General features: G+C 36.5%; 2 protein-coding genes and 1 long non-coding RNA gene across 3 annotated transcripts; all 3 read left to right on the forward strand.

Moving 5' to 3' along the window:
- The first annotated feature begins 1730 nt into the window (after positions 1-1730).
- On the forward strand, positions 1731-2176 carry LOC118486710. Its single transcript, XR_004879625.1, has 3 exons — positions 1731-1837; positions 1920-2016; positions 2096-2176. It is a non-coding gene; the product is annotated as an uncharacterized LOC118486710 (long non-coding RNA).
- A 9398-nt stretch (positions 2177-11574) lies between these two features.
- On the forward strand, positions 11575-13837 carry LOC118486711. The gene is made up of 10 exons (XM_035983369.1): positions 11575-11647; positions 11771-11912; positions 12085-12171; positions 12256-12321; positions 12434-12501; positions 12625-12693; positions 12851-12917; positions 13147-13235; positions 13315-13438; positions 13552-13837. Exons 4-10 carry the CDS (start codon positions 12256-12258, stop codon positions 13621-13623), a joined length of 555 nt encoding a protein of 184 aa, XP_035839262.1. The 5' UTR covers positions 11575-11647; positions 11771-11912; positions 12085-12171; the 3' UTR covers positions 13624-13837.
- A 4984-nt stretch (positions 13838-18821) lies between these two features.
- On the forward strand, positions 18822-23884 carry LOC110904330. Its single transcript, XM_022150173.2, has 18 exons — positions 18822-18956; positions 19026-19122; positions 19210-19296; positions 19405-19445; positions 19756-19789; positions 19920-19989; positions 20225-20316; positions 20556-20630; positions 21399-21487; positions 21571-21697; positions 21805-21894; positions 22031-22096; positions 22166-22257; positions 22361-22426; positions 22516-22582; positions 23134-23222; positions 23316-23436; positions 23538-23884. Exons 1-18 carry the CDS (start codon positions 18898-18900, stop codon positions 23631-23633), a joined length of 1458 nt encoding a protein of 485 aa, XP_022005865.1. The 5' UTR covers positions 18822-18897; the 3' UTR covers positions 23634-23884.
- Positions 23885-24393: the final 509 nt, after the last annotated feature.

Here is a 24393-nt window from a genome sequence, read left to right on the forward strand (position 1 = left end):
ATCTTATCCACTAAGAACTAATTGTTTTTCGTGAAGCCCAATGTACACCAGCCCAAGTATTAATATCTTTTTGTGAAGAATAAAAGTTAACAATTGGGTTTTCGTTGGTGGAAATTTTTTTGTAGAATAAAACAAACACCTCTCAAACAAAGACTTATCGCTTCTCACACATGCAAACCATACCTATACCCATGCTTTTCACCATAATTTTTTTTAATAAAATCTTAACTCTGAAATAGTTGGTGACACTAGGTTCAAACACACCAATATTCAACCTTCCAGTATGCTCAACTCACCTACTCAGTATGGTGTTTCACTTATTTTAATCAAACCTTTTAATTTTAAAATCTTAATTTCATCAACAACTAACACAGTTACTATGTCAAGATCAAAAAGTTGAATAACATGAAGAACACAATGAACTGGATGAAATTTCCGGTAAACTTATGAGTTTTCCGGTGAACCGACAAATTTCCGAACACGAATTTTTGCTTGAAACTTCACTAAAAACCAAAATTTAACGTGTGAATATGAAGATTAAAATGGTTTTTATAAGAACTAACAACAAAATACAAAGGATTTTCGAAGTTTTAGACAGATTTTTCAAGAAAATATAAACTTCAAAAGTTCGAAAACAACCCGAAAACAACCCGAAAACAACTTGGTTTTAACAAGGAGAAGAGCCTTGCCACTTGTAGGTCCGGCTAGGGGAGGATCTAGTCGCCTAATCCTTGTTATCGAACACACCCGGTTGTGCGGAATCCAACCGGAGATGCAAACCGAGATCGAGAAAGTGAACAATACGTAAAGATATCAACGATTAACAGTTACGTGTATTGATTTCGACAAAGTTTCGGTACAATATTCGACAAATACAAAGCTCACCGGAACTTTCTCTCTCTACACTCTCTCTCTAGTTTTTTTTCACGCAGTTCTGTCTCTCTTGTGTCTGTTTATATAGTCACAGCAGCACATAACATGACGAAACAGAACAGGGACTCGGCGAAACGGTTGTCGTCGGCGAAACACTTCAAAGTCGACGAAACATACATGTGTTTCGTCGACATGTATACAAGCAAGTGGGCTTCGGCCCAGTTGAAAGATTTCGGTCCATGTTGCGTTGTGATTGGCCCAAACTCAAATTACATGCACGCACACGATTCCGATTCAATTTGTTTTCATATTTGTGAAGTTTAGTCAAAGTTGTGACATCATCATGACATCAGATGTCATGATGATGTGTCAAGCGGGAAACGTTCTCGGCTCTCCGTGCTTCGCGTGTCTGGGGCGCACGACGGAGGAATGTCGTGACATAGGGCTTGAGCCGAACCTAACCGAGTCGAACCGAGCCAAGTCGAACCGAGTCGAGTCGCGTCCACATAAAGTGTATCAACATAAACAATCCCCGATGCTTCGTCCCATCGATAAAACCCATCAAAATCATTTAATGACAAAATTCGGAATGCTACATTAAATAAATAATCACAACAACTCTTTACATTTAAATATATATAGAGTAAGATTACTTCATCAGTTAGTCTTTTAAAAACAAAATCGTTATTTATACAAAAAAATATACTGATTTTTAGTATTCTAGGTTGGTGCTGATATCTAGGGCAGCCCGTTATTTTCTAACAAAGCCCATAAACAATGCGAACCAAACCCTCCCTTCCAAAAAAAGAAAACTATAAAAGAGCGGGATGTTTATAGGTCACTGCTACTCACCTACTGCTGCCCATCCGTCACCCTGAAACCTCCATTGATTTCACATCACATAATCATAATCAGCCATGGAAAAGGATGCGATTCCTGCAGCTCCGATCTGTGCAAACACAAGGTACTCTCACTTAATCATAGCTGTTTTAGTAATTTTAATCTTTTGCTGAATGTTCTTTTGCTTACCATCTGAATGTATGAAGATCTCTCTGGAAAAGGAGTCTCCTCGAATTGAACGGAAGACCTGGACGGAGTTACATTCGTCAGGCCTCTCCGTTGCTGTTGCAATCATATGCTGAGGTATGAACATTACTTATAGTTTATCAACCTGCTGTTAAGTTACTTATTTTAGTAACCCTAGATTTGTTTTCTTTGGAAGATTGTGGCATTTCCTCATATGCATAATATATCGGAATCACCGTGTACAACATCTATTAGACAACTCAATTTCTCTGACGCGGTTAGCATTTTTTTTCAATCTAAACAAGCCTAATTATTCATAGTTTAGTTTTCGAGTAAGGGATTATGTATGTTTTACAGCTGCATAGGCTTTATTCTGGATCTGTATCAGACTACACCAACTTGAGAGATTCATTGTAAGTTGCTGCATTTGCTTATATATCAATGTAAACAAATAAACATATTAGTTAACTTGTTGACAAATGCTACCAACAAGATGGACGTAGTAATCCGGCTAACAACAAATCATAGGTTATGGCTAAGATCGCCAGCGTCTTTTAAATACAAAACTTATATTGCTCTGATTCTTTACTTTTAAATCGTTTATTTATTAATGGAATGATAATCGTCCTAATCTTTTGGTTTAATTTCAGCGATCGAGCTGCATTCTATTTGTTACAAATATCTCTATTCAAAGTGGGTATCACTGCTTTAGAATTTAACACTAAGGTATAGTTTTGCTTCATTTCTAGCGAAAACATAACATCTGTGAATTGTGATTATAAAAGTCATAAATGTTGGAAAACCGATACATTTGCAGCGGAAGTCATATTTTGTTTCGGATTCAAGGACATATCTAACTTTGGAAATGTGCAGAGAATCAATGGGAACAAAGTTTGCAGAATATGAACGGTTGAAAGAGTGGACAAATTTCGGTTTCTTGAAACTGTCTTGATGCTGAACATATTGCCGGCAAAGTCATATATATACATAGATTGTTTTGGCGGTTGATGTGGTGGGAAAACTGCTTCGGCAGTTGTTTAAATCTTAACCCGCTTATCAACCAATAATACATAAGTTATCATGTCTAATTCGAGTACATATCATAAAATAAAACATAAACATAATAGGATTTAACATTGTTCTAACATAATCCCCCTTAAATTCGATTATGTTTTGCGATAGTTCATCATAACACTGCGATTGGCTTCATCTACGGCTTTCCGAGCTTCATTGAAATTGAACGGCGTCGCTTCTTATGTAGATTCCATGAACCTTCCCAACTATTTCCGGCATAGAGAGCATAATGCTCCGATGCAGCATCCTCCGGTATTGGATCCGCACTCTTACTTCTTCCTTGTTCGTTGCCTGCCATTGAGGTTTCACCTTCTTCCATCATCTCTTTGATCTGCACTTTCTCTTCAGTGGATTTAAACTTGTAGTAGTAAATCAAGACATCCAAATACATGGCATATATGACTCTAATAAAGTCACCGTCTTGATATTCAAAGCCTAAATCCTTCGCTATTGCTGGCCATAAGTTATCAACGGTAACACTTCGGTAGCCACCATCCCTCTCAACCATTACATACAAGCCAAGCAAGTTTATCTTTCTACCATCAGTCAACAGTGGGGGAATCGTTCTTGATGTTATTCCCATCTTTCCTTTTAAGAACCAACCCACCATTTCTTCAAACTTCATTTCGAGATCATATTTGTATTTAAATATGAATTCCCGATCATCAATCATGTCGAGCAGTACTTTACAATCAGTAAATTCATGAAATTCTAAGTGCTCTTATGATCATGCGAGTCCAGTCATTCTCGCTTTCATTTGAAACATTTAATGTTTCGAAATATGAATTCAAATAATTATCTTTGAATTCATCGTGTCTACTGAACACAAACTCTGCAATTTTCGTTTCTCGTTTAATCCCAATTCTTCCTCTTTTGATAACCCACTCACTTTATTTACCGTATTTACTACTAGGGATGAGAACATGGCATATATTTTGCACATATCACCGGATTTCTTGACCGTGAAACCTTGAAGGGTTAATTGATCAAGACTTAGAACATTTTGGTCAATTTCCGGTGAATAGAATACACTGTGTATTCTCATCGTATCATTCCCAGTTTTTATCTCTACATTTCCTACCCCTCTTATAAACATAAAATTATTCATCCCAGATCTCGTTTCTACACCCATCACATGTTTCACTCTTTTGAAAACATTCAGATTACCACTAAAATGATGATCGAATGTCGGATTTACATACCATATATCTGCCCATTGTCCACCTTCAGTGCCGGTGACAATCATCTCGTTCTGGCATTGTACATCTCTTTCATGTCTTCTCGTTCCGGTGTTTATAGCCTGCTTCAACAATTGCGTCACTTCATCATTTTCTTTAACTTTGCAATTGTAAATTTGATGGCCTGGTGAGTGACAATAATAGCAAAGTTTTATGCGAGAGGTTCGTCGGTCTTTTTCATTTTGTTCGTCAGTGCAGTGTTGGCATGGTAAAGTGGTTGAATTTGGTTTGACTTCTGCACGATTATCAAAAGTGGCTCTGATACCACTTTGTCGGAAAACCGATACATTTGCAGCGGAAGTCATATTTTGTGCAGAGAATCAATGGGAACAAAGTTTGCAGAATATGAACGGTTGAAAGAGTGGACAAATTTCGGTTTCTTGAAACTGTCTTGATGCCGAACATATTGCCGGCAAAGTCATATATATACATAGATTGTTTAGATTGTTTTGGCGGTTGATGTGGCGGGAAAACTGCTCCGGCAGTTGTTTAAATCTTAACCCGCTTATCAACCAATAATACATAAGTTATCATGTCTAATTCGAGTACATATCATAAAATAAAACATAAACATAATAGGATTTAACATTGTTCTAACAATAAACACCATGCTAGAAGTACCATTCATATCTAAGGATCTAGCAGTTAATTAATGATCATGTGACTGTTTTATCATCATATCATTCATTTGTAGCTAGAAATGGGAGGACCATTCAGGTCTCATTTTGGCATTTTTCCATGTTTAGGACCAGGAATAGCGTATACGCCTTATTAATTTTATGTCTTTAACAGGGGACTTGTCTGGCATCAGTGACAAGATCAGGGTGCTTAACCCTGCATGAATTTGAATCTCTATGCAATGCTAGTAATGAAACTGCAGGTAAGTTTATGAAATTAACTCTACTATCTGTTGGGTTAATCGGGTTCGTTTACGGGTCACGCGAATCGCAGGCTGCGGGTTTAATTCGGGTCACCGGTTACGGGTAAAAAGAGAAACTAAATCACGGGTAAAAGGGTCATTATTTGGATTACTTTATGGCTTTCTCTACAAGTTGGAAAAATAAAGAAATGGTCAGATTTGACCGAGATCAGGGGTAACGATGTTGACCGAATTTGATGCATGTGGACGTTGATGGAAATGAACGTGGAGTTATGATTTTGCATGTGTTTTTTAATTATAAATAGTGGTAGGTTTCTTTGTTTCTTTTGTACCCTTTTCCTTTGATCGAATACAGTAGCTTTCTTTCACTTCCTGCATATATTACATATTTCACATAAGTTTTACTAGTGAGTTTTGTGTGATTTGAGGGAGCTGAACCAACATTTGGTATCAGAGCCTGGGGCTCGTATCAAAGAAGCCTCCGCCGCCGGCGGGTGTGTCGGTCGGTGGAGGGCAGGAGTGAAAAAGGTGACGAAGGTTCGAGATGGCAGGTGGCTGTTTTCGGATCGTTTAACAGCAGAAGACGGACGCGTTAAGGTGTTTCGGTAGGCCGTTGTTGTGGTAGACGTACCGGTTATGACGACGGGGGTGACCGGTGATAAACACTTGTGTTCCGTGGCTGTTAGTGGTGATGAAAGGAGGAAGAACGGGGCTGTTCGGTTATTAGTTGCGGGTTTGAGCAACTGGCATATATCTGGTGACAACAGCAGGATTTGAAGTGCCTTGATCGGCTTGTTCGTGATAAGAGGAGACCGGCGTTGTGCGTGAAAGGCGAGCAGAAAGGATCCGTCAAAGCAGGTGGCTTTGGATTCGTCTCGTTTGGCAAGGTGAGAAAACGGTAGAAGCGGGTGGCTTGTTTTCTTTGTCGGTGGAGAGCCTCTTGAACAAAGGCGGTCGTAAAAAGGAAGATATTGGAGAAGAACACGGTGGTGACATTATGGCGTTGGAGTTCAATCAGGTGGCTTTGGATGTGACTGGGGAGAGGTCGTTGATCCGTGAAAAAGTCGTGATGTTAGTGAACGTTTCCAGCGTGATGCCATGTGACATTTTACGGTCGTGGTGTTTTTTTATTCGGGTTGAACCGTGACTTTGGACGTGACCAAGGTGAAGGTCGGTTGTCTAGAAAAAGTCGAGATAGTTCGAGAGAAGACGGTGATTCGAGTGTCGTGAACGAGTGGTGTGAACAAACCGATTAAGGGGGTGAATGTTGGGTTAATCGGGTTCGTTTACGGGTCACGCGAATCGCAGGCTGCGGGTTTAATTCGGGTCACCGGTTACGGGTAAAAAGAGAAACTAAATCACGGGTAAAAGGGTCATTATTTGGATTACTTTATGGCTTTCTCTACAAGTTGGAAAAATAAAGAAATGGTCAGATTTGACCGAGATCAGGGGTAACGATGTTGACCGAATTTGATGCATGTGGACGTTGATGGAAATGAACGTGGAGTTATGATTTTGCATGTGTTTTTTAATTATAAATAGTGGTAGGTTTCTTTGTTTCTTTTGTACCCTTTTCCTTTGATCGAATACAGTAGCTTTCTTTCACTTCCTGCATATATTACATATTTCACATAAGTTTTACTAGTGAGTTTTGTGTGATTTGAGGGAGCTGAACCAACACTATCTTTGTCAGCCCTTTTGCACTCCAATGATTTTAAATCATATTTATTCACTTCCTGTAATTCTTCATATGCATGCATTTAAATTCCACCATCCACACTTTTCTTTATTTGGTGCTGAAATTGAAATACATGTGTTTAGTATTCATCATATGCATGAATTTAAATTCGACTCCATACAATTACTTTTTAGCTATTAATTTCAGGTTGAGTTTGTCAATTTGTTATTATTATTATTATTATTATTATTATTGTTATTATTATTATTATTATTATTATTTTTTATTTTTCCCTTTTGGCCATTTTTTGGTCATAGACCGAGGGGAGGATGGGAAGAAACGGCCGCGACACTTTTCTTTATCTGATCGTATCAATGCTGTTCGCTGGAATCCTTCTAATCAGGATGAGGTGCCTTATTACTTCTTTTGTCTTTCAATATATCCTTCTACAAAGGCACAAGTTACCTTTTATAGTATAATAATCATGTTTGGTCATTGTGAGGGCCATTTTCTTTGTTGTGTGTGATATCTATAAGAAAAGATAAATTCAGAACGACAAACAAAAAAACTGAAGTGAGAAATAATTTAGTGAGGTCACGTTTTTCCTAGGGTGTGCCTATTGGCACACTAAAGTGCCTATTGGCACACCAAACCCTAGCAAATTTAGGGTTTATCTACGCAGCGTATTGGTCAATACGCAGCGTATAGGGTTAACCCTCTACGCTGCGTATTGACCAATACTCAGCGTATATAAACCATGGATTTCAGTGCCTGACAACCAATCATTGCACAGAAAACAAGGGTTATATACGCTGCGTATTGGTCAATACGCAGCGTATATAAACCATTAGATTTTTTGGGTCATTTTGGTAGGTTTGAGGGATATTTTTTCACAAAGTTTAAATACGCTGCGTATTGACCTCTAAGGAGCGTATATAAAGGTCTGAAAATGTCTTTTATACCCTTGTTTTGAGGCTATAGGAAGCCAAATACAAGGGTAGTTGTGTCATTTTGGTCTCATACGCTGCGTAGGGACCTCTAAGGAGCGTATATAAAGCTCCATTTTTGTATTTTTTTTATCATGTATTCCTTTGTTTATTTATAAAAAAAAGAAAATTATTTATAAAAAACAATATTATTAGTAAATAATACAAATATAAATTATAAAAATAAAAAATAATATAAATATTAAGAATTATAAAAATTAAAAAAGAAAATTATTTATAAAAAAAACAATATTATTGGTAAATAATACTAATATATTGTTTTGTTATCGTTTAAATTAAATTATCGTATTCCTTTGTTTATTTATAAAAAAAGAAAATTATTTATAAAAAAAGAATATTATTCGTAAATAATACAAATATATTATATTGTTATCCTTTAAATTAAATTATCTTATCGTATTGCATCGTATCGTATCGTATCGTATCGTATCGTATTGCATCATATCGTATCGTATAGTGTATAGTATATAAGTCTCGTATAGAGGCCTATACGGGTGTTATTGTTTAGTATCGTATCGTATCGTATAGTGTAGTATAAGTCTCATATAGGTTTCCTATAGGTCTTGTATATGCATATAGGATTAGACGGGACTTAAACCACCCCTATACGATACTACGATATCACACTTATAGGCTTATACGAGGTTAATACGTGACCTAAACCACACCTATACGATACGATATCACACTTATAGGCTTATACGAGGTCAATACGTGACCTATACGACGCTATACGATACAATATCACACTTATAGGCTTATACGAGGTCAATACGTGACCTATACTACGTTATATGATACGATATCACACTTATAGGGTTATACGAGGTAAATACGTGACCTATACCACACCTATACGATACGATATCACACTTATAGGCTTATACGAGGTCAATACGTGACCTATACGACGCTATACGATACGATATCACACTTATAGGCTTATACGAAGTCAATACATGACATATACTATGTTATACCATACAATATCACACTTATAGGCTTATACGAGGTCAATACGGGACATATACTATGCTATACGATACGATATCACACTTATAGGCTTATACGAGGTCACTACGGGACATATACTATGCTATACGATACGATATCACACTTATAGTCTTATACGAGGTCAATACGTGACCTAAACCACACCTATACGATACGATATCACACTTATAGGCTTATACGAGGTCAATACGGGAACTAAATCACACCTATATGCTTATACGGGTGTTATATCGTATCGTATAGTATCGTATCGGGTGTTATTTTCCTTTTTTTTATAAATAAACAAAGGAATACAAAAAAAAAAACAAAAATAGAGCTTTATATACGCTCCTTAGAGATCACTACGCAGCCTATAAGACGAAAATGACACAACTACCCTTGTATTTGGCTTCGTATAGCCTTAATACAAGGGCAAAAATGACATTTTCAGACCTTTACATACGCTGAGTATTGGTCAATACGCAGCATATATAAACTATAAGGGTTAAAAAGATAATTTTACCACAGGTTTGGGGTTAAAAATAATTTTACCACCCTTTAAATACGCTGCGTATTGACCTATACGCAGCGTATATAAAGGTCTGAAAATGTCTTTTATACCCTTGTTTTGAGGCTATAGGAAGCCAAATACAAGGGCAGTTGTGTCATTTTGGTCTCATACGCTGCGTAGTGACCTCTAAGGAGCGTATATAAAGCTCCATTTTTGTATTTTTTTTATCATGTATTCCTTTGTTTATTTATAAAAAAAAGAAAATTATTTATAAAAAACAATATTATTAGTAAATAATACAAATATAAATTATAAAAATAAAAAATAATATAAATATTATGAATTATAAAAATTAAAAAAGAAAATTATTTATAAAAAAAACAATATTATTGGTAAATAATACTAATATATTGTTTTGTTATCGTTTAAATTAAATTATCGTATTCCTTTGTTTATTTATTAAAAAAGAAAATTATTTATAAAAAAAGAATATTATTCGTAAATAATACAAATATATTATATTGTTATCGTTTAAATTAAATTATCTTATCGTATTGCATCGTATCGTATCGTATCGTATCGTATTGCATCATATCGTATCGTATAGTGTATAGTATATAAGTCTCGTATAGAGGCCTATACGGGTGTTATTGTTTAGTATCGTATCGTATCGTATAGTGTAGTATAAGTCTCGTATAGGTTTCCTATAGGTCTTGTATATGCATATAGGATTAGACGGGACTTAAACCACACCTATACGATACTACGGTATCACACTTATAGGCTTATACGAGGTTAATACGTGACCTAAACCACACCTATACGATACGATATCACACTTATAGGCTTATACGAGGTCAATACGTGACCTATACGACGCAATACGATACAATATCACACTTATAGGCTTATACGAGGTCAATACGTGACCTATACTACGTTATATGATACGATATCACACTTATAGGGTTATACGAGGTAAATACGTGACCTATACCACACCTATACGATACGATATCACACTTATAGGCTTATACGAGGTCAATACGTGACCTATACGACGCTATACGATACGATATCACACTTATAGGCTTATACGAAGTCAATACATGACATATACTACGTTATACCATACAATATCACACTTATAGGCTTATACGAGGTCAATACGGGACATATACTATGCTATACGATACGATATCACACTTATAGGCTTATACGAGGTCACTACGGGACATATACTATGCTATACGATACGATATCACACTTATAGTCTTATACGAGGTCAATACGTGACCTAAACCACACCTATACGATACGATATCACACTTATAGGCTTATACGAGGTCAATACGGGAACTAAATCACACCTATATGCTTATACGGGTGTTATATCGTATCGTATAGTATCGTATCGGGTGTTATTTTCCTTTTTTTTTATAAATAAACAAAGGAATACAAAAAAAAAAAAAAAAACAAAAATAGAGCTTTATATACGCTCCTTAGAGATCACTACGCAGCCTATAAGACGAAAATGACACAACTACCCTTGTATTTGGCTTCGTATAGCCTTAATACAAGGGCAAAAATGACATTTTCAGACCTTTACATACGCTGAGTATTGGTCAATACGCAGCGTATATAAACTTTGTGAAAAAATGATCCCTCAAACCTACCAAAATGACCCAAAAAAGTCTAATGGTTTATATACGCTGCGTAGAGAGCTATACGCAGCGTATATAAACCTTGTTTTCTGTGCAATGATTGGTAATTAGGCACTGAGATCCATGGTTTATATACGCTGAGTATTGGTCAATACGCAGCGTATAGGGTTAACCCTATACGCTGCGTATTGACCAATACGCTGCGTAGGTAAACCCTAAGTGTGCAGATAGGCAAACTGGGTGTGCAGATAGTTAGGGCCTTTTCCTAAAGCAATCATTGAGTGGAAAATTGATTATTTAAGAGAAGCTTCCCTCTTTATATACTTTTAAGACGCCTAAAACTTTTAAAGATGATGAAAATGTTACTTTTTTGTAGCATATGCAGTTAAGTGGTTTAGTTTTAACATTTGAGTTATATGCCATTCAGATTGCATATACATCCCAGAGAGAAGTTAGTGTCTTTGACATTGTGTATAATTCTTCACAACCGGCTGAGGTATGCTTTTCTTTTGGTTCTCATATGGCACACAACAATTTTTTTAGCAAGTCAGTTGCCAACCTCTAGTAGAGCTTATTATGGCATTTGGTATTTACAACATCAGTTTTTCCTGTTTATCAATCTACAGGTTTTAAGGAGGTATGATGGGAGTACTTATGCTACCCAATTTTTATCGGATGTAGCCTTTTTGAATGGTGGCACAAGGTTAGAAAAAAGTATTTATTATCAACTAAAATATTAGTAATCATTGCACATTTTTTTGATTATTTTTGTCGTGGTGTTGTTAAACTGATTTGATAATTGCACATGTGATGATTATTTGAATAGGGTACTTGCTTCTGACTCATATTGTGGAGTAATAAATGTGTGGGATAGAAGAGTGAGCGATCTTCCTCAAATTGGGTTCACAACTTCTCACATCAATAGCGCCCCTTGCGGCGTTACTAACATCCAGTTACTCGAAGATCAAGTAAACTGTTTCAACGTTTTACAATATACATTACAGCATAATTTATGTATATAAAGGGTTTAAGCATGTTCTAATTTTGTTCAATTGAAGATTATGCTATGTGTTCAAATTTATGGAATATTAACCTTTTCTAATTGCTTCTATAAACACTTACCTCATATTTATCTATCAGTATATATACGGAGCTTGCAAAAATGGCTTTATAAATATATGGGATCTACGTGGTGGAAGATCAGTAGCTTCTTTACGAAATAATGAGGTTGTTTATCTTTTCTGATTTTATAAATTTCATAAAGGTTGAAATGAAATATTCTTGGTCAATAGTAACCATCTCCCTTGGCAGATGTATTCTTCTCCTCTAACATCAGTAAATTTAATATCTATGCTGAATTATACCGGGCCTCTAAAGGTATAATTAGTTAACTTTTATGTTTTTAAAGCCTTCTTTGTTTAACCTGGTTTATATTCTTTTAATTTATGTACATTATATGGTGCATGTACAATCAATTATTCGACCTAAGGAAATACATTCGATCAACATTAATCCTTCTTGTCCATATCAGCTGGGTTTCCATCTTCAAGATGGTCGGTAAGTAAATCAGGAAATATTTTTTTTCTGTATTCAAATACTTTTGATGTCTTTTTCAGTTTGTTTCTTTTATATTTTTTCCTTTTGGGTTTTAAGTATACTTGGTTGCTTTTTAAAATCTAGGTCTGGTGTTTTGGATATGCATAATTTCCAAGTGTCACATATCCATTGCCCTCCCCCTTCTCCTTGGCTGTGAGTATTTTTTTTTTTTTTTTTCTGCTTCTTTATGTCACTTTACGAGTTCTAGAGTTCTCTTTATTATTTCTTTGTAACTAAATTCTTATTGATTGTTAGTTTTTTTTAATAATCCAAAGTTTGAAATATTTATACTGTTTGATTATCAAATTAGGGATGGACAGAATACTGCAATCTATGAATCCACCCGAAGGAAACCATCATGGCTTCCTAATCATTCGGTAATTATTTTTATTTGTTTTCACTAATTGGCATGTGTTTCTTTTTGGTAATTAAGACATTTATTATTCATCCATTTAGCTCCATGACACCACTGCCGAATTCCCAACATTAAATTAAATAAATTCTCTGGTGGTGTTAACGGTCTATTATGTTTTATTTTTCTAAGTTAATTGGTTATAATCAATAAATAGAAGCATGTTTCAGTTAGTACTTATGCCTATTTTGCAGATTTATGTAGTTCCGTCGACTTCTAGCAATGGTCTTCATCTTTTAGATTTTTACCCACACAGCAGCTCCCCATGCCATGTAGATCATGGGTAAGAAACGTTTACCTTTTCCATTATATCTAAAAGCTAATTAAAGTTCTGATTTTATAAACAACCATTATTTCTGTAGTGATTCAAAGAGTACACGGACAAGTACTGTTGAGCGTAAGAAAAGTGCATTTGTACCCTTATCTAAACGTGTTACTGCTTGTGTCATTCATCCACTTAATGACACCATTGTTGCGGGAACCATGGTGCGTATACATACATACACTGACCATATATGGTTGCTTTTCTTGATGGAAATAGAAAAAAAGTCTAATGCACCAACTAACAATGTCTTTTTTTTTTTTTTGTTTTTGTTTAGGAAGCATCCTTATTAGTGATTTCTCAAAAGCATCTTTGCAAGAGAGGAGATGACGATGATTATCATTCATGAAACCATGGAACTGTAAATCATGTTAAGAGTGAAAAGGTAGTTTAAGCAATAGAGCAGTTTCTAGCGTATTCAATTTCTAGTCGTGGGTAGTCAGTATACATTTCATGTTTCGTATTCAATTTCTAGTAGTGCATGGATACCTGGTATACAGTTCATGTTACTATACAAACGGATGCAAGCAGATTTCAAGAAACGGGAAAGAAAAACACAATTTCTCACTATATTTTGTCTCAGGAAATTTAGCTTAGCTTAGATTTGTTTGGATTAAAGCGGAATCATATATCTGGTTTCTTTAAATTAATGAAGTGACATTGACTTCAAGCAGTATTGCCTATCTAGGGGTGTTTTTTTTGCTGAATTGGATTTATAGAATGTCGTGAATGAATTATGTATGGCATTTGTCGGAACCACCTTTTAAACTAGTTTTATATCCGTTTGGTGGTGGACGGGTGTTTTAAATGTGGTAATGACATATATTTTTTTCTTTCTTTTTAAACAAAAACATTATTTGTTCAAAATCAAGTACAACTCAGTTAACTTGTGAGTACAAAAATGACCCACTACACTTAAAATGAGAACATCAAATATCACTCATGTGTGGTAAAGGGGGCACCATTGGTGAAAACAATATCATCACAACAAACCAAAGCTTAAAATAGGCTAAAACAAAATATATAAAAAAAACTTAGGATTTGTGATTTGTTGGTGGTCAAGATGCACATCAGTTGCAAAGAAAGTGGACCCGTCATCATAAACCCTGTGAGGTGTGTAGGTCCCGAAATCGGAGGATCGATTTTCACTACCAAACCCTTGTTTATGACAAACAAAGTTAAGTGTGCGGAATCCACTTAACTAAGCCAAATCAAACATAGAACAAACAAAGTAAACACAGTGGTTAACCAAAGAAACCCAATCGTTTGATTAACAGGATGAGAATGCAACTGATACAAACACAGTTTACACTCAGTGACCTTCAGGGTATTCTCTCATCTCTAAGTTGTAACTGAGACTATCTGTGCCTTTATATAGCAGCTGGGCTAGTGACTTCGACGAAACAAAGATTGGGCCGACGAAATAGAACTGAGCCCAAAACTAAGCCCATCAGACGACGAAACACATCCGTTTCGTCGCTGACCTTGACGAAACAGAAACAAACTATCAAAGTCTGTTTCGTCGACAAGTGTTCGACGAAACAGACTTGTTTCGTCGAAGGCTGCAATATGTTAACTGTTTGCTGTAAACAGACAGCAAACAGCAGGCAACAAACAAACACTTACATATAGACAGAACTACCCTTAACATGCAACATGCATTGTTTAACGACCATTACATAACAACGAGACAAATATGTCAGACACAAGCGGATAGGAGGATATCCGACTTGGTCGACTGCGAATACAGACTCGATAAACGATAAAAGACCATACAAAATACAACGTAAATTACAAGACTAGTGACAGACACAAAAATGCATCAACAAACTCCCCCTTGTCTGTTACTCGTCTTCGGTCTTTATATATTCCTTCTTCAGTGTTGTTCGGACCACGAACTACCCGGATGTATTCCCCTGTAGTAACAGAAGCAAGCGACGCGCTGAAACTTTAACGCCTGATGTGCGTCCTTGTCTTCATAGAATATGTCATGTCGGTACAACTTGTTGATGTCGGATGCAGACATATTGACTACCCACATTGGATCCAACATCCTGAAATTCTGTTGATCACCATTAAAAACGATAACTGCCTCATGAGTGTCGGAATCATAGCACCATAAACGCATATCACCAAGAAAGTCTTGTTTCATCGGCATCAAAGGAATCTTGTCTACCACTTTCGTCGACTCGTAAACAAGCTTGTATCTAGTGGTGTTGGTTGCCGGATCAAGCGTAAACTTTATCTGCTGATACCTGGGGAACTGTGGCTTGTAAGACTTGTCTTTCCACCCAGACTTCTTGTTCATCTTGATCAGTCGCGTAAATAAAGATGCACCTTCAAAGTTTGAGCGATTTATGAGCTCAATATTTGTTAGTGCTGCCACATCATAGAATGGCAACGACAGAATGCTCAGCAACGATCGAAAGTACTGGATTCCAAACTCCCGCTTAATTGCGACACAATGTATTTCTTTCACGAACATCCAACATAGGATTCTCCCACTAGGCTTAGCCTTTTCGAGCTGTAAATAGTCAACCTGAGTAGCCTCTGGCACAGGCTTAGAAACCCTAGACAAGAACCGTTGGCGCCACGCATCCGTGGCATTTTCTGATGTATCGCGGTTCTTTAGATGTTCATCAATGTCCTCTACATTTTCTTTTAACCAATCTTCGTCAAACGGGGCGAACTCAGTACCATCTTGTCGAACATATGACGACTTCTTCACATCTCCCTCGAAGACAATTTCATCAATGTTCTCAACATTAGTAGATTCCGGCTCACTCGGCATCTTCTCAATCTCATCATCATTAATATCTCACATTGCTTTCAGAGTAATCAACTGCTGATGCGAGAGATCTTCAACAATCTTACCTTCTTCAAGAAATTCTTCGGTAACCGGATGTACAACCTGCAATGCCAGATCAGCTGAACTAGGAACAGAGGATGTACCAGCCAAAGCTTCAAGCAATTGTTCTTCAGCAACTGTACCGCTGGATGTTCCTTGAGATGATCCTATCACCAACGGCTGATAAACGACTATTGCAGAGGATGTAGTGGCTGGGGGCTGCTGTGATGTAGCAGAAGGATTAGGATTCCCTTGATCCTCAGGGTCATCATCCCTTTTCTTCAGTATTTCTTGCTGCTTACATCTATCCTCCCACAAAGTAGCAACCCGCTTTCGAAGAAATTCATACCCACCAGTTATCTTCTTCACTCCTTCAGCTATAGTTGTGTTTCGTGACTCATACCAGTCTTTCATGAAGTCACATCTACCTTTCAGGTCTTCAGCTAACTTTGAAGTACCGAGCTCCTTCTTTCTCTTTCTGCTTCTGTAGCTTTCAACCGTACATTTTCAGCTTTAAGGAAATCAATCTCAGCTTGTTGGCGTTGTATTATGGCTTGTTGTTCACCAACAGTAGATTTCAACCTATCAATGTCCACCTGATGACTGATCTGATCATTCTTCGTGATCCTAATGAAATCAGTCTGTCTCTGAATACGATCTGCTGCTGCCTCAAATTGAGTCATTCTTCTCTTCTTGAGTCATATCCGAGAAGATCCTTTGACGTTCACCACTAGGCTGAGAAGTGGTTGCTCTAATTGCAGCAGCCATGGATCTTTGTGGAATAGCTTGAGGAGATACAGTTTGAGCTGCAGGAGGTGAAGATACCACAGGTGGTTCTTGAACTGGTGTTTGTGGCACAGATCCCCGGGCGGAGGTACTCAAATATCTTCGATATTTCTTCTTTTTCTGATGTTCTGCAGACTTTTCTGCTTTCCTTTTCCTTACACGTTCCGCTTCAGAATCAGAAGGAACGTATCATCTTCTTGTCGGATCTTCCTGAATCTCTTTACACCGCGTTCATCGAGATACATCTCGTATCCAGGTTCGATCAGATGATCATTATCAGAATCAGGATCAGCCTCGTCATCACCACCGGCTGATGTATCACTCGCTGACACTCCACCTGCTGATGTACCACCCACTGATGTACCACCAGCTGACGTACCACTAGTAGTTCCAACACTAGATGCACCAACGACACCTGTATCACCACCATCACCACCGCCATCATCACTATCACTCTCCGACTTATCAGAATCATCCGGTTCTGGACCAAACTTTTCACTCATCAGCCTTTTCAACTCAGGGTCTTCATCATCAGACTGACTGTCATCATGACGCCACTTGTCATTACCAGGAGCAACGTATGCAGTGTTACCTAGAGCACCAAACAACTTTCTTGGAGGAACGCTCTCCTTGTATCTTTTGTGAGCTAGATTCTTGATAATCCTTAAAGAATTGAAGTTCATTGCCTCTACTTTCAGAACATCATTGTCTGCTTTAGGAAGACCCGGATGTTGGACATTCATAATCATCTGTAGAAACCGTGGATACATCCAGAACTTGTTCCCAATTATCCTGCTCCTCCCAGTTCTTGTCAAGTTTTCTTTCATGTTGCCAAAGATGTACCTTGAGATGCTAAACGGTTTGTTCAGCACCAAGGCCACCATAAGACCAACGAGATCGTTGCCAGCCATGTCATAACCAGCACGTCTATTGCTAAGGCATTGGATGAGAACGTGTAGCAGGAATTTGTATCGTAACGGCAGATCACCTTTATTGATTTGCGTGCTGAAGATGTCTCCGGTACATTTCATGCGTAGCAAGCAGCCTCGCGTACACATAATTGGGATAGAGTCTGGAAGAATGGTCTTGTAATTGAAGAACTTCGTTCAGAATATCCGGAGACACGATCACATCCAAATTGTTCACACGTCCTCTGATAACGTCCTTTCCATCTATTTGCACAACGTTCGCTGAATCCCAGAACGCCTTGATAAGTGACTTGTACACCGGCGTCGAGAACGTAACGGCATAGTTTATCCGAGACTCCCTGACCCACTTAGTGATTTCTTTCAATTCAGCAAGTTTCTCTTCCGGATCCAAGTAGGCGATTTGATTATGGCGTTTCTCGGACATTATCTCCTCTTTCGTTTTGTTTTCCTTCTTTGTTGCGGGCTTTCTTTTTCCTTCTTTCAGTGCCATCTGAAAATGGAAATATATAAATATGGAATAGTTGTGAGTGAAGGAGAGAGAAAAAATAGTTGTTTTTAGTGGAAATATATAAATATGGATATGGAATTCATTGCGAATGCTCTAATTACCTTCATGTGCATTACACGATTTTATTCGATGAATATAAAATGCCCGCCCATTAATAAAACGAAATCTATAACAATCACTAAATTAAATTAAATGAAAACTGAAAAGGATAGTAGATGTGTTTAGTGCCCACTAAATTTAAACCTCTCGTTCTAGAAGGTTTTTTATATTTTAAACGACTAAGATTTAATCTCAGCCTGATCTAACAATGGAGAGTGATTTCAGGTGCTTTAACTTTATCAGGTACATAAGAATATATAATGTCGGTTTACAGGTAACAATTACTAAAATAAAATAAAATTTATGATACACGTAGTTATTAAAACTAAAATAGTTAATGCCTAAGATATCTACCATTTTAATATTTTATTTAGTATCAAACATTTAACATAAGGGCGGGAACTCTACCACCAACTCCGTCACTCCGTTACCTTCGATTTCACACAATCCGTCATGGAAAAGTACGCAGTTCCGGTAGCTCCGATCGGTGAAAACCCTAAGCCAATCACAAGGTACGCCGATTCAATCGTCATTGTTTTAACCTTTTGCTAATTGCTAATTTGTTCATCACTTGACCGAAGGTCGCACTGGAAAAGAAGCCTCATTGAATTGACCGGAAAATGCAATCGTCATCACCTTCACGACGTCGCCCCACGCCTGATGCAATCGTACTCTGAAGTAAGAGTTTCGGTATTTGTTTGTATTGCCTATTGTTCTGCTGTAATTTTGCTAAATTACTAACCCTAGGTTTGTTTTGTTTGGCAGATTGGGGCATTTCCGCATAAGTATAAGTATCATAACGAGGATACACCTTGCAAAACGCATTTCAGACAGTATTATCGTTTTGTTCTGGTGAGTGTTTTATCTGGTTTGGTTTGAATTAAGAAATATGCAATCATAGAAGTCGAAATTGGTTATAGATGCTGATGAATTTTATTTTTTTTTGTTTTGTTTTTGCAGGATGAACCGCCGTCAGTTATCACCGGCATCAGACAGTCAGTGTTAGTGCTCAACTTATATATCTAGTTCTTGAGTTTGCTTATGTATAGTTGTATGTACACTTATTGTATAAGAAAGTGATTTCACATATTATGCTTATGCGTGTGTGATGCGATTAACTTTGATATACGCTACAAGCAATGTTATGAAGTTAATTATATGCCATGGGCCTATAGCCACTACCATGATCAACTGAATTTCAATGTATACTTTATTTCTAATTAGAATGATACTTACGCTTTTCTTTTTCTGTTGTGTATATGTTTCAAAGAATCACTAACATTCAGTTTTATTGATAAAATCATTATCCAGGTTGGGTGTCTCTGCGTTGGAATTTGATGCAAAGGTAAAGTTGCTTCTTCATTTGTTTGACACATATAGTATCTGTGATCCTATGTAATTCCATCTTTTATTTTTAGATACAGGACTAGGAGTAGTGCGTACGCCTTAGCAATTCCATCTTTTTTTTTTCTCAGGGAATATATTTGGCATCAGTGACTAAACCAGGGTGCTTAACAGTACACGAGTTTGAATCTCTATACACGAGTTTGTTACTCTTTGCAAATTTCAATCCGATGATTTTAATGAGAGAATTGATTAGAATTTGGGTAGACGAACTGGCTACTGCTGTGAATGACATTAAATGTTCAATTTTTATCTGGATTTTCATACAAATGAACTTATATTACTTTGTTTTTTTCCCACATGAACTGTTTCTACTTTCAACCAAGAATTTAAAAAAAAACCCCTTTTTCATTATTATACTTTCTTTTTATTATAGGTACAAGGGAAGATCAAGGGAAACAATTGCTACACATTCCTGTATTTAGTGGTGCGAATGCTGTTCGCTGGAATCCTGCTAGTCAGGATGAGGTGTATTATTAACTTCTTTTCTTCTTATTGTCTTAGTTCATGAGTTCTAGTTTGATTGTTCTATGTGATATTCATAAGAAAAGAGATCCAAAAGCACAAAAGTATTGCCAGTGTCTCTGACCTTAAATGTGTTACCTTTTTCGTTTTCTATTTGAAAAAAGGCAGTCTTTTGATCCTCCTGTCATATTTTGTTCCATTATAAGTTCTTTTGGTTAAGATTTAACTTGCATGTTGTTCAGGTTGTATGTACATCCCTGATCAATAATGAAGTTCTTATCTTTGACATTGGTTATGTTTCTTCTGAACCGACCGAGGTATGTTTTTTTTTTTCTGTATATTCTCATTTTTTTTTTTGCAGTCGCTTGCTAATCTATAGCTAACCTTTGGTGGAAATTTGGTATCACATTATATTTTAGCCAGACGATTTACTAATGCTAAATTGTTGATCTTTTAATCTAAGACATTCATTCAATTTGGGTGAATCCTAAGCATGAAATGTACTGGACTTGCATAAACACATTTTTATAGTTTCATCAATAAAAACTTATTGATTATGTGAAATTAGGTTAAACAAGTTATTTTGAATATATAACATCTGATGGAATTTATTGGCCTCAAATTTAACATCTGGGGGTCTAAATAAGCGAGGGAGGGAAGAAAAGTTACGCGTATGGATCGGAAGAGTTAGTTGGATACGCCTATTGAGTGATGTGGCATTAAGTTCAAATCGTTTTTTATATAAACTGAGTGGAAAAAAAAACAATACACTTTAAGCTCAAAGGCGACACTTTTCATTTTAATAGTTTAAACCTGCTTTTCTTCTCTTTGTATCAAGTCATTTTCATATGTGGGAGATTATTAACCATGAAAGGGTTTGAATGATGATATCTATCTTCTGTACCTTGATGGGGTAATCTTTTCCTCGGTTATGCAAGTAAACGTATGCTATGGAACATGTTTGGGTAATTGGTTATTGGATTTTAATGATGAAGTTTTTCCATATAGTTTTTATAGTCCTTTTACAATATAAATATTTGATGAGAATCCTGCCAACTTTAATTTGTCTTGTTATCGATATGCAGGTATTAAGAAAAAGGCCTACTGTCAATGTTCATGGTAGTAGTGTGCGACAAGGTTTTTCTGACATAGCCTTGTCTAATGATGATGCAAGGTCTGTAAACAAGAGAATACATAATACTGAACAATAACTAAAAATCTTAAAAGATTGCAACGTTGAAAGATTTTGTTTTATAGGGTACTTGCTTCCGATACATATGGAGCAATAAGTATATGGGACAGGAGAGCAAGCAATCTTCCACAATCTGGGCTTACAACTAATGCAATTTACGGCCTTACCAGCATCCAACTCGATGAGAATCAAGTAAATTACTTAATATTGTAAATATTATGTAGTATGCGTTATAACACATTGAAATTAGCTTTTTCTGAATTAATTCTATCAAGACTTACACTACATTCGTTTATCAGTGTGTGATTGGTGCTACTAAGAGTGGCTTTATATATATTTGGGATCTACGTGGTGGAAGATCTTCAGCTGCTTTTCAAAGTCACAAGGAGGTGCTCTTTCTGTTTTAATAAAATGTTGACAGTTACATTGAATATGAATAGCCAGCCTTTTTTTCACTCATATTTTTTTTTTTTTTTCTAATTTTCCAAAAGATTGAAATAATAATAAACTGTCTTCTACTGGCAGGCATACTCTTCTCCTCTAACATCAGTAAGGTTATCATCCATGCTGAATAAAATCGGGCCTCTGAAGGTATGCTTTTTTCTTATATTTTTAATGAATTAAGATTTATTTTTTATAATTTCATATTGTATGGGGCAGGCACAATCAAATATTTTACCTAAAGAAATACAGTCTATCAACATTAATCCTTCTTGTTCATATCAACTAGGGTTCCATCTTGATGATGGTTGGTAAGTTAACTCAGGAAATTAATTCATGTGTCATTTAAATTCCTTTTACCAGTTTTTTATTGTATTTCAAAGTCCCTAATTTTAATTGCTTTGTTAACTTTAGGTCTGGTGTTTTGGATTTGCACAATTTCCAAGTGTCACATATTCATTGCCCTCCCCCTCCCTGGCTGTTAGTCTCTCTCTCCTATCTGTCACTCAACAGATTTCAAATCTTGCTCTTTATTATTATTTTAATAAATTTTTTGTTGACGAAATTAGGGATGAATCAAATGATGTAATTCCTATGTCCCCACCAAGGAAAGCATCATGGCTACCTAAACACTCTGTAAGCAATTTATTTTTCATTTTATTGTTTTCAATAATTGATATATAAAGTTTTCAGGTCACCTTGATTGTCCATTGTGGGGTTTATTATTGAATTGGTAATAATTAAGAGTAAAATGTTATTATCGTCCCTGAGGTTTGGCCAGTTTGCACTTTCGTCCAAAGGTTTGTTTTTCCGCATCTGGATCCAAAAGGTTTGAAATCTTGCCATTTTCATTCGGCTCATTAACTTCATCCATTTTTCTCTATTAACAGAAGTATTTCCGTCTTTTTTGCTAACTTAAAGGGCAATTTGGTCTTTTTCACTTTATGTAAAAAGACTGAATTGCCCTTTAAGTTACCAAAAAGACGGAAATACCCCTGACTTAACGGAGAAAAATGGATGGAGTTAACGGGCTGGATGAAAATGGCTAGATTTAAAACCTTTTAGATCCAGATGCGGAAAAACAAACCTTTAGACGAAAGTCGCAAAACTGGCCAAACCTCAGAGACGAAAATGGCATTTTATTCTAATTATTAATATAAACATGTTTCAACTATGTGTCTGTGCAGATTTATGCAGTTGGGTCGACTTCAAATAATGGTCTGCACCTTTTAGACTTTTATCCACACACCAGCTCTCCGTGCCATGTAGATTACGAGTAAGGAACTTCACAGTTATTTTTTCTGTTTTTTCCTCTTTTTTAAGAACAGATGGATGCTAAAATGTCAATCATGTCTATTTTTTTCTGTAGCGACTCAAAGAATCCCGGTGAGACCCTTGAGTGCAAACAAAATGTATTTGTACCATTATCTGGACTTGTTACTGCTTGTGCTACTCATCCCCTTAATGGAACCATTGTTGCTGGAACCGTGGTGCGTTTACATACACTAGTATATTTGTTGCTTTTTTTTTTATTAGCTGTGTTCTTGATGGAAATGCGTAAAGGCTAATGTAACTATGTTGTTTATTTTAGGAAGCGTCTCTAATAATGATTTCTCAAAAGCACCTTTGCAAGAAAGGAGATGATGATGATATGATGGCGACGTTGAGCATTCATGAAAGACAATAAACCCTGCAAGGCTGCAACCGTTGGTTGAACAGTAAATAGGTTCAAAGGTTTCAGTGGCTGTTTTTGTCGTTTGGGATTTATAGAATGATGTATTGTATGTTGATGGAATCCCCCTCCTTCCTTTATCTGGGAATGAATGGTGTGGATTTGAATGATGACGAGTCTTGTACAATATGGCATGAGTTGGTTATGGTTGACATGATTCAATGTTATGAGAGGATAATATAAAGGTCCTTGATATTCAAATTTAATTAAGATTAAAGGAAATTCGAATTTGTTACGAGTTAGAAGGTGCAAAGTTCATGGTCGTTTGAGGCTAACCTGACTTCTTGTTTCGGTAAACAACAGGGGATCAAGGGGGGCAATCGATCTAACAGCGTGTCTAACATGTAACTTCAATATGAGTGCTAGTCCAACTACCTAACCTATAACTTATGTGATGAGCATTTCAAAACTCTCATTGATGGGAAAGTGCAATAACGAGTACAAGTGTGACAACCTATTGCATGATGAAAGTCTCAAATCCAAGTTTAAAGGATTCAAATCACCCACGAGTACAAGTGCGACAGCCTATTGCAGACAACCAAATGATCCCAAGTTTAGATAACGTATCGTTAAAGCCAAATATTCGAGGTCTTATACTAGGTTAACGTCTAAGTTTCATCACGCTAATTGGTTCGTTTATTAATCAAGTGTCATGCGATTATAGCCGGGGGTCTCACTGGAAGCAGCCTCTCTATCCCTGGGATAGAGGTAAGGC

This window comes from Helianthus annuus, chromosome 14 (assembly GCF_002127325.2).
Source record: "Helianthus annuus cultivar XRQ/B chromosome 14, HanXRQr2.0-SUNRISE, whole genome shotgun sequence".
Taxonomy (NCBI): domain Eukaryota; kingdom Viridiplantae; phylum Streptophyta; class Magnoliopsida; order Asterales; family Asteraceae; genus Helianthus; species Helianthus annuus.